The 11,064-nt window shown below is 44.1% G+C and overlaps 1 protein-coding gene across 1 annotated transcript; it reads right to left on the bottom strand.

The window, feature by feature from the left end:
- Positions 1-3,483: 3,483 nt before the first annotated feature.
- LOC117837740 (coatomer subunit gamma-1) lies at positions 3,484-10,824 on the bottom strand. The gene is made up of 18 exons (XM_034717491.2): positions 10,533-10,824; positions 9,714-9,811; positions 9,527-9,577; positions 9,281-9,394; positions 8,998-9,198; positions 8,826-8,927; positions 7,847-7,954; positions 7,540-7,773; positions 7,210-7,460; positions 6,956-7,127; positions 6,121-6,276; positions 5,974-6,024; positions 5,651-5,791; positions 5,378-5,569; positions 5,177-5,308; positions 4,921-5,094; positions 4,327-4,566; positions 3,484-3,943 (listed from the first exon to the last, which is right to left on the bottom strand). The coding sequence occupies exons 1-18, from the start codon at positions 10,807-10,809 to the stop codon at positions 3,749-3,751; spliced, it is 2,889 nt and encodes a 962-aa protein (XP_034573382.2). The 5' UTR covers positions 10,810-10,824; the 3' UTR covers positions 3,484-3,748.
- Between the last annotated feature and the right edge of the window lie 240 nt (positions 10,825-11,064).

Genomic DNA, 11,064 nt, shown 5'->3' with positions numbered 1-11,064 from the left:
TTATCACTGAATCCAAAACAACGGAAATGCTAGCATGCTCCTCACCGCAATTCCATTGAGACTTGCAGAAGCAGGCATACTGCATAACAAAGTGGCCGATGAGATCTCCAAAAGATTGACTAGATTGCTTAACAGCTTGGTCGCCATCAGTTCATGAGTCTTCAACGTCTTGTACTCTTGTTAACGACATCAGCCAAAATGCTACCTTCCTTCTCGATCATGCCTCGCTGCTTGTACAATGCACATGACCATTGCTGATCCATGTGGATCATATCTACCCCTGCACAAGCGGTTCTGTGACCTTCCTTCTCGACGCGGGAAGCAAGCAGATGACGGTGACAAATCATGGGTATCGGAATGGCCTGAATAAGCAGCGATTACTGTACCATTGCAGGAGCTCCCTGCAGGGCCAGTTTCTTTCGATCAGTTCTGGGTTTGAGTAAACTGCTATATGCCACAGTGCAATAGACTTCACATGGTTGGATTATCAGCTGTTTGTTGGGCATTGTGGAAGTCTAGAAATTCAGTTTGTCTTGAAGAAAAAATAATAAGATCTCCTACTGAGATTATCTGTTTGGGTTCTTCCTTTTTATCATATTGGGCAGGTTTGCAAACCCCGGAGGACAAGGCCTGTTTAGAGATGGGAGCTGAAGTAATGAAGGGGACGGCGCTGCACTTCTATCCGCAAGAAGCCAACCCTAATGACACTGGAATGGTGCTACTTCAGTAGAAGATGATGATGCCCGAGTGCTGGAGAAACTGGAAGGTGAATACCTGGTGACAAAAGTTGGAGTTGGGTGCGAGGAAGCACTCCTGAAACTTCAAAGTCTCCTTTCTTTTGTTTCTGGTGGAGTGATGTTTCCACACAGTAGAGTTCCTATGCTTTTCTAGTAGCTACCTGGTACTCTCAGTATCTAGTTCTAGTGGAGGTCTTTGCACCTACCTCATGTTCGGTTATTAGTTAAGTTTCCTACTCATCATGGCGAGATAACATCTGTAATTTCGTTGCTTATGTGGTAATGAAATTCGGGCGATACCCATGGTGGAAAACAGCAAGACACTTCAGAATTCAGAACCAGATGATTATCGAATTCATTTTCAGATTCTCTGCCACAAAGTTCAAACGGACAGCATCTCGCAGTCGCTGCATCTTATTGCTGCGTCCTGCAATGACCAGAGAGGCGGGAGGGATCGAGCTGCTTGCCCGCAGGTCGTCGCCGGTCGCCGTCCTCTCGTACTCGAGCGCGACCGCCAACGCGAGGCGCCGAGGCAGGGCCTTGTAGGAAGCACGGAGAGAGTTCAAGCGCTGTGTGGTGCGTGTTTGCGCCGGTGTTCGGATCCGGGGCGGAGCTATGGCGACGGCAGGAGCGTAGGCCTCCCCGTCAGTGTCTCCGGGCACCTCGTCACAGGCGCGCTCCGCCGAAGCTGGTGAAGACCTTGGAGGCTTGGAGCACCCTCGCGCCGAACGGGTACGGATACTGGATGCAGAAGGTGCGGCAGCGGTGGAAGTCTCAGCGCTTGCCGTCTTCTCGTCGCGCGGCGGCTGGAGGGGAGGAGGAACGCCGGTGAGATAGGACCGCGGTCAAAAAACTATTTTGCAAACCAGACCCTCATTTGGATCGCGACTCCTCTCCGCGAACCAATTATTTGCATATATGTATCGCGATTATTCTCCGCGATCCAAATATTTTCATATAAAATCCTAATTTGGATCGCAACTATTTTCCGCAATCCAGATATTTACATTTAACCCCCTATTTTTGAATCGCGATTATTCTCTGCGATCCAATAGTTTTTCAAAATAGCCCCTCGTTTCGTTTCGGTGAACCTCGCTCGCTCTCCCATTGCTATGGCTGCCCTTTCCCGTCCGACGCCGGCGACGTTGACTTGCTGGAGAGGCGGAGACCCGCAGCCGGCGCTGCATCGGATATCCCGGTCACGAATTCCCCTCACCTTGCCCCTCCCCGTAGTCCTCTTTTGTCAGCCGCCTGCCCATCCTCTCCCTTCTCCAGGATGAGCAGAGGTAAATAGCGTATCCAGATTCAGTTTGGCGGATTGGGAATGGAAATTGTCAGATTATGATGTGGCCTAAGCCTGCTTATTATGGATCTTTGATCGCCGCTTGCATCTATTGAGGTGAGATGCATCAAGCCATGAGAGTGTGTTTGGAAGGTTGTGTCTTGTGATATGCCTGCTGGTGCATATTTTGGGAGTCAGACTCTGACAAGGAAATTGTAACCTGCTTCCCGCGCATGTTCTCATCACCCGATGAATCCATGATCAATTGAGTTTGCAAGGGAGGAGAAGATTGCCAAGAGCTGAAGGAGGAGTCGAGTGCAACGGGATCAATCAAACTACAGTCCTGAACATTCCAATGGCGTATCATCAACGGGCCCAACCATGAATGTTCTTCCACACCTCTCATCAAACTGTGCCTAGACAGAACCATGGGCAGTGGTGCTCTGGCTGACTGGCTCCATGCCTGCATGCGTCGTTGCACTGTCTCCTTGATGATGACCACCCCATCAGTTCATCCCTTGTCAACGTCGCGTTACCGATCTGAAGCTCCGTGCCTCTTTCAATCCATCAGGCTCGCGTGGTTTGCAGGATAGTGCTGGGAAAGAAACAGTCGGCGAAAGGCACAATGAGCCAAGCAGCAATGCCTCCTTTGGAATGGAGGAAAAAACGTAGGATTCCCATTCCTATGGATTCAGTTACTGTAGCACGCTTTGTACGCAGGGATATGGCTCGGCAGCAAACCAACCGGCAAAGCAAGCTCGGAAGTATTGTTTGAGAATAGGATAATCCAGACGCTATGCAACGCGAGTGTGCGTGCGCCAACTTGCAAGGCAGTTCAGTTTCGAAATAGATTGATGATAACAATAGGCAAGGCAAAAGAACCGACGGTTCAGATCATACTAAATCTCCGTCAAAAGGCTCAAATTTAGAGACGATGTGGAAGCGCGTGGTTTGAGAATCTATGGAGCGGATTTCGTTCTATTATAGGGATAGGGATAGCAGAGCATGGCGTTCTATTATAGGAATAGGGATAGCAGAGCATGGAATTGGAGCTCAAAACAATGGTATAAGAGCTTGGAACGGAGGGAGTAGCTAAGGCGACGGTGCGGAGGAAGACGTGGCCTCGCCGGCAGTCAGGAAGTTTTAAGAAGCGTCGGAGCCAGAGCCGATACAGTCGAGGATGTCACCAGCGAGTTTTTTTTTATTTTCAATTGTATTTTCTTGTTTTATCTACCATCCTAGTAACAATTTTGTGCTCAGTCGGTCAGTCCAAGAAAATTCCACGCACGTAACTCACACCGGCCTTAAAACGGCCCTCCAAACAGGCAAAGTTCAAGCACACCATTCACAGCATGAGTTAAAATAGCAGACAGCATGAGTTAAAAACTCAAAATAGCCTTTCGCAAAAAAAAAACTCAAAATAGTAGCAAACTACCCGTTCAGCACGCATCAAAAGCAAACGGCGACAAAAGGGTACATTTCTGTTCCCGATGTTTCATGAAATCTGTACTTGAGTCAACAGTGTAGCAAACTACCATATGCGAAGTTATTTGTACAGCAAAAAAGAACCTATTACATCGTATGCTATCTGAGAATATTCACGACATTCACGAAGCGATGAGGAGTCTGTAGGCATCGAAATGTTACCACTATTTCTAGCACAAACGGCTATAAGTGAAGGCTATCTACTGTTCTACATTGTTTTGGCAGAAGATGTGGGTCTAGTGCTTCATCCACTGGCCACAATCTCGTGAATCTTGTCACTGACTTCAGGGTCATCTGATCTGACAGCCAGCTTCATCGCCACTTCGTTGGGCCCACTGAGTCCAAATGACAACCTGACTAGAACCTTCACATCACCGATAAACACACCAGAAAGCAGGCAGGTGTGGGATCTTGCATTTCTCGGTACAACCTCAGTGCCCTGAAAAAGAAAGAGATACTGGAGCAATTAGCAACCCTTCATGTACCAAGTTCCGGATGCTCTAGGGATCTTAAGTCCCCACTGGACTGCAATGGCATTGTACTCGTCTAGCATCCTATGCCAAGTGAAGTGTCTTGATATTCCGAATTAAAGCACACGGATTATTCAAATTTTATAGCCAGCCAACTATCACACAATAACCCCCATAACAAAGCATGAGGATATCAAGGTCCGACATAATTGTAGATGAATAAGATGCCATTTCAAGTGCTTCTAAATTCTTGCATTGAGCTTTATTACTGATGATCTAAGAAATATGTAATGATGCAAATGGAAACTGGCAGTTGCTATTCTGAGATAAATTTAGAGAATTGGAAGCTAACCTCACACGGCTGCATCCCAAGGATGTTAATAACAGCACTGACAGCCTCAGCCAAGCTCTCTCTAACCCCAAGACCATACTCATCAACACGCTCACTCTCTGGGTCCATATTTTCCCAGGCATTTCTGAAGTTTGAGACAGCAACCCTCAGCATATAATCAGCTGCAAAAATTTCGAAGTCCTCTAACTGGTATTCATCATCCACACCATCCTCATCAGCTTCCCCTGTAAATGTGTCAACCTGACAAAGTGGGAAGGTATCTAGTATCTTAGTTATAGAACAATTCAAATACAGTGGCTTAATTATTAAAGCCCATGCCTTCATTTCATTCTAAATTAAAAAGACTTAATAGTCATGTGAATCCTAGAATATTTTCTCAAATTTCTCAGAATTAAAGGTGGTAAACTAAAACATTACAGATTGCTCAGAGAGTTTCCAGACTAGCTAATTCATGTGATTTCAATAGAAAATCCCAGACGTATACCAAATTCATATGATACAGAACTAACCATACTACAATCACTGGAAAACACAGGATAACATGAGTAATGTTTGATATTGGAGAAGATTATATACATGCACCATTACATTTACCTCTTTAACAGTAAACTTCAGCAAATTAAACATTTTTCCAATAGCAGGTAGGCGCTCCGGCTTTTCAAAAGCAACAAAAATTTGCCCAGTAGAATTATAAGGCAAGCTTGCCAGAGGCTTTGAACAAATTTCTGAAAACTCCTCAGCAACTGAGGAGTCAACGCAAACAGTGACCTGAAAGAAGCAAAGACATTTACTAAGCCTTCAGTTTGAGTTAACATTTACAGCTTGACAAAAAATACTTGAAACTGCTTACATTTTCTAGCAGTTGTTCTTCTATAGTGTTTGTACAATTGTACTGCAATACAACATAGCTATCATAAATGTGCTTAACCACATTAACAGCATATTCAGTTTCTGCCTCCGTCAGCTCCACGGGTTCAGAGGACTGCAGAAATTGAGAAAATTAGCATATGTGCTTGTCAAAAAATTAAAAGAAACTAAAAGTTATGCAAACCTTGAAGAGTCTTCCAAACCCAGAGAACTCAGGAATGGATGAAAGCATCTTCTCATAAGCATCAACAGCTGAAACAGGTGCAGAGGCCGCGGCAGCAGGTGCCTTCTTTCCAGGGGCCTTCTTCTCTTGAAGTGGTAGCGACCTGATATCTCTCGACACCAATGAAATGTCAAAAGGCTCCTCCGAAGGTTCCTGTTAAGTTCTTGAAGACATAAGCAAAAGGTATGCATTCAGTTGAAACATGCAGAAGTTTAATGCTCATTCTAAACATACATAGGTTCTTAGGCTTGCTTCTAAGTTGGCAAGTGGCACATCAAAAGATCCAAATAGGAAGTCTTTCGCATCCTTCTCATTGTTACCAATGACAACTTCACCACCAAGAGTTTGGAGATAGAGTGTAGCACGATCACGAACCTACAGCAACAAAGACCAATGGCAGTTGCTATTACAACACATAGGGAATCCAGGGTTTTTATGCTGTAGAATCCATCTATCAGGTACTCTGCTGAGTTAGACTACCACATCGGATGAAGCATTCTTCAAAGTTTGTTATGTGCTCAAAAGTATATTAGAACAAGTCGATTCCCAAAACTTACCTCATCTTCAGTATCAAACAGGCATCGTCGCAGGAGAACGAAGATCCGAGGCTGAAATGCAAATACAGAAATCCTAAATGAACCAGAAATAGACAGGAATGGCGATGTTATAAAAATACAGTAAATAATCTAAAGACATCACCATACCTTGAGCGTGTCAACTAGGGCACCAAACTTTGCCAGCGTGCTGACAGCACTAGCACGAACAGTGGCATTTTCCAATATCACACGGTTGTAGATGTAGCGAATGTACCTGCTTGGATCTGATGTCCTTGGCCCTTCATTTCCCAGAAAATGCAATATCTACAAGAAAAAAAAAACAACAGTTCATCTTAACTCTCACTATCACATTGAATGAACAAACACTATTACAATGATGCTTAAACACTTGAACTTGCTACATGCTCTACATCCATATTGTCATATTGAGCCATATGGGTTTTCAAAAAAAAAATTGAGCCATATGTGAATATCTTTGATAGAACATACATAACAGAATATTACTCTCACCAAACAATAGAGACACTGACTTTTCTAAAAGTCAACCAAAATGAGCAGAATGGAATCCTTAACAAAATTGACTCCAACAAAAACTGTCTTATCCAGTATCGCTGTTGCACCGTAAACAGACCAGTACCACAACAATACGAATTTAAAAACCACCCGACGCAATTGTTTGGTGCAAAAAAACATCTTGTGTGCGTCTAGACGTTCACTTTTAAATATACCACACTACAAGTGCTGCACATTTTTGTTGTCCCAGTTGTCAGCATATCATGATAAGGTTTTCCATGTGCAATAATTTGAAATCAAATTGAGAAACCACAACATGAAATTTGTGCTTCAGACCATGAAAATGCTTTCTAAGCATAAGCATTTTGCAGAATATATCAAATAACAACAGCAAATGATATTGCTTACGATAGCTGGAAAATAATGGACAATTCTTTATCAACAGCAATAACATAATAATTGTAGTTACCTGACTAGAAAGATATGTGAATTCGCAGTCTTCAATGAATTCGCAGAGATGTAGCAGGCCAATTTCTTTGGCATCTGGTATCTCACTGATCAGAGTAACTATGGAATCCACTATGGCCTTTTTATACTCGAACCCCCCTTCTTCTCTTAAACTGTTGCTCAGAAAATTCAACCTAGAAGACAAGGAAATAGTCAAAGCAGAAGATTTTTTTTAAAAAAAAAACCATATCAACACACTTTCAGTTGTTCACATACATTGAGCGATATTTGAGCGGGAACTTCAGGCACAGAGACCGTATAGCTTCGACAACAACTATCTTGAATTCATCTGCTATGTCAGACATGAAATTGGTAATCTGTTTCATGAGGCGATCCACGCTTGATTCATTGCCAGTTTTAAGAAGAGTAGTGATTGCCAGGGTTGCTATACTCCTATTCGTGTCTGAGATCAAACTCTCCAAGTCCACGTTGCAGTTTGTCACCGCCAGAGGGCGTATCATGGCAACCTGCAATATAATGGGCAAATCAAGAAACGTAGTGCGGGAATATCTTTGAACAGCTAAGCTTGATGCATCTATGGATAACCTTATTGAGAGTCCGAACAGCAGCAAATCGAAGCACAGGCTTGGATGATGGACTCAAAAATGACTGCAACACGGCAATTGCTGGGGCCAATTCACGACTTGTAACATCCATCTCAGTTATTTTCCGTGCAGCTTCTAACATCACCATATCTGATTTATGTCTGAGGGATGATTCCAGAAAATCAAAAAATAGACGGTCACCATTTTGTGTGTTCGTGCTTGACTCACGCATAACCTGCAAATTGCACTTTGTATTCAGTAATTCATGTATTTTGCATGGTTTTCAATAATGCAGGTTATTGGGTTACCTGACTTGCGTAACGAATCAGAAGACATTGTGCAAGAGGAGAACGGACAGATCCCCTTGTCAAACTGGAAACTAGCTTGCTAACAGCCAACCGATCATTCTGCCTGATCTGCAAGTTGGAGAGAAATCAACTGAACATTAATTTAAGTCCCAAGAGAAATTACATCATAATACAACTTTTCCGCAACACAAGCACCCCACTAAAACCTGACCATTTGCCAAAAATTTGAAAAGAATTTTACACGTACAGTAAATGGAACCATACAAAGCCCAAAATCAGGTATGAGTAAAGCTCAAGTAAAGTGGATCACCTGAAAAGAATATTGGCTACCACTTATGAGAAACATTAGTTTAACGAAGGCTGCATCACCAAGATTAAGAGAAATAGCCACAGGCATAACCCCTGCGCCCCCCCCCCCCCAAAAAAAAAAAAAGACTAAAAAGCTCAGCATCAGTAACACTGATGTACAGGTAACAACAGCACGCAGTGTGGTTAGTAGCCTGCAATGCCTGACCCACTCTACCAAACCAACCACAACCTATTTCTGACAGGTACGCTGCGTGCCACCCATCAACAAATCTATAAAACTGTCAAGTATGCTTCAGGAAATGAATCAGGGAGAAGGCCTCCATTGTGGAACATTAACAAACAAATGGAGGATACTATATATTTTGTTGCATCTTTAAGATGCCTAGTAGCCAGTGTGTGTGTGTTGGGGGGGGGGGGGGGTGCAATTTATTTAGCAAGGAGTGCTATAACATCTGTAATGATATGCAGAGAAAATTATTTGATATTACACAATACACAAGTTCAATCGGCAGTTCCATCTGGCAAAAATACCATGATGTAGTTCACCCTTCACTTGCATAAAAGAAAAGGATAGATTACGCGAACAGCCCATAATGCAGCATAGGAATTTGTATTCTCTTTCTTTGCACTTGCTTCTAAATTTAACTAGCCCCAACAGAAAAGATTATACCTGGTGAAGAAGAGCAAGACCATGAAACTGGACAAGCGGAGCTCTTGATTGAACAGCTTCTTGGACTTCATTGCTCCATCTTTTCACAATTTCTGGGTTTGCCTGTAAACAAACGATGCTGTTAGATAACCTTAAACAAAAGATGCATAAGGCAGTAGAATTATAGCAGTACCTGAGCCAGGTGGATGCCACTAACAAGAGCAGCACTAGCAACCACTGGATTCTTGTCAACAATAGCTTGCTTCAAATATCTTTCAATTTGAGTTAGTAGGGTGCCATCAATTATTCTACAAAGAACTCTAATAGCATTGGCACGGTACATATCTGTCTTGCTGTTCATATCCTTCATCAATGAGCTTGTGACTATGATGACCTGTTACAAACATGAAGCTCAAACATCTTAGAATCAGAAGGCATGAAAAAAGGTTTGAATCCAAAAACATTATTTATTTAACCTCATCTGATGATGGAGAAAGCTCTTTGATCATTAAATACACCAGCCTCCTAAGACCAGCATCACTAGACTGGAACAACTTTGTTACTGCAAAGAAGACTTCGGTGGCCTCAACCTGTAAAACAAGCATGCACGATTCAAATTTTTTGCAGTTCTCCCCATTCAAACAGTTTGGCTTCTTTGAATAAACAAATGGTGTGAACACAAACTACACAACTTGCTGCTATGCAGTTGTTGTGTACCGTACCTTTGTGAATGTCTCTCCTTGATTGAGCAAATATAATAGCTTGGTGATGACCTGTAACAAATTTCCAAATAGGATAGGAAAAAAGAACAAAGCCATGAGGATAAGAGGGTTGAAATATATATATATATATCTCAAATACTTTTTGTTGTAAAGAATGACAATGGGAGAAAGTGCAAGCAATTCTTACTTGCGAGCACCGTCTGACATCAAGTTGTGGATCGTGGAAAGCCCGCGCCTCCTGCAGAACAGCTCCCTTCTCGATCCCAAAGAATGGCGAATATTCGACTGCAAAAAACATGCACAGTTAATAACAATGACTCAAGTTGAAAGCATTTTGTAACAATCTGAATCTGAATTGAATTGAATCTACAAAAAGGGACAAATAATTACATTTTGGTCCTGCAAGGGGGCTCAAACCCACCTGATATTACTAAACATTATACCATTACCCGGTTGCATTGCATTGCGTGCTTGTAATTATAAGCAAAAGGTTGATTTCAAGCACTGGGGCAGTCTGGATAGGAACCATTACTATACTAGAGCCACGAGATTCACAAGGAGGGAAATAGGTCAGGGATCTAAACGAAAATACTGCGCGTGAAGCTCTAATGCTGGGGAAAAAACTTGTTCCGGTGAACGGGTTGAGCATCTCCGCTCTCGCAAGTGGGACTATGAAACAACACCGCGAAGCAGACCTGCCAGCCTGATCAGATGCACAAAGGTGGCGCGATGCCACGAAGGAACCAGATCCAGATAGCTCCGAGCCCACTCGCCCCAATTCCCAGCCAAATCCCGCAGAGGATCTCCCCGACCAGCAAAGCCCTCGTCAAATAAATCCGCGCCACCGGCGAGGCAGCAACGGATCGCGCAGGGAGACGCGACGCGAGATCGCGCCAGATCCGGCATACTAGTGCAAGCAGCGGCTCCCAGATCGTAGCGGGGCGAGAGCAGCAGGAGGCACGTGGGGTAGGGTTTAGCGGTGGAGGAGGGAGGGGAGGCGGCTAACCTTCCTCGTCGTCGTCGTCGTCCTTCTTCATGTACGGCTGCGCCATCTCCGGTCCGGCCAGGTCACCTTCGACGAGGGAGCGAGGCATGCGACGCCGGGTGCTGTGCCGGTGGGTGGCGGGGTTGGCTCGGGCGGGGAAGGAAGGAACGATGGACCGAGACGAGATCGTTTTGCCCCGGGTCGAAGGCTGGCCTTGGCCTGCGGTGCGATGCGGGACTCGGGACGCGACGCTGGACTCTGGTTGGCGGTTGCGCGCCCTTTTTGCGCTCGGGTCCATCGAGGTGACTCTGGCAGTGGGGTTGTGTTGTCAGATGTTAGGCCTAATTTCCTTTTTTTTTTCCGATTGGTTGCTGGCACAAGGTGGAACGTGTCTGGGATCATCCTATGTGGAACTGGGGTAGTGGGGTGGCATGGTCCAGCCAAATAACTTGAACCCACGGTCATCATTCACAAAATTCGCTCAAATTGAAATAATATGCACTTACAATCAAACATATGGATGACCAACAACAAAATCGTCCCATCCTTATAC

This window comes from Setaria viridis, chromosome 9 (genome assembly GCF_005286985.2).
Source record: "Setaria viridis chromosome 9, Setaria_viridis_v4.0, whole genome shotgun sequence".
NCBI classification, from domain to species: domain Eukaryota; kingdom Viridiplantae; phylum Streptophyta; class Magnoliopsida; order Poales; family Poaceae; genus Setaria; species Setaria viridis.
The sequence above is the reverse complement of the archived record's forward strand: the minus strand, read 5'-3'. Positions and strand labels throughout refer to the sequence as shown.

Excerpts from the sequence above, each read along its gene's own strand:
- LOC117837740 (XM_034717491.2), bottom strand. The coding sequence starts at position 10,809 with ATGGACCCGAGCGCAAAAAGGGCGCGCAACCGCCAACCAGAGTCCAGC. Across the intron at positions 9,578-9,713 it reads ATGTCAGACGGTGCTCGCAA|GTCATCACCAAGCTATTATA; the intron begins GTAAGAATTGCT and ends AATTTGTTACAG. Across the intron at positions 5,792-5,973 it reads TGTTTGATACTGAAGATGAG|GTTCGTGATCGTGCTACACT; the intron begins GTAAGTTTTGGG and ends TTGTTGCTGTAG.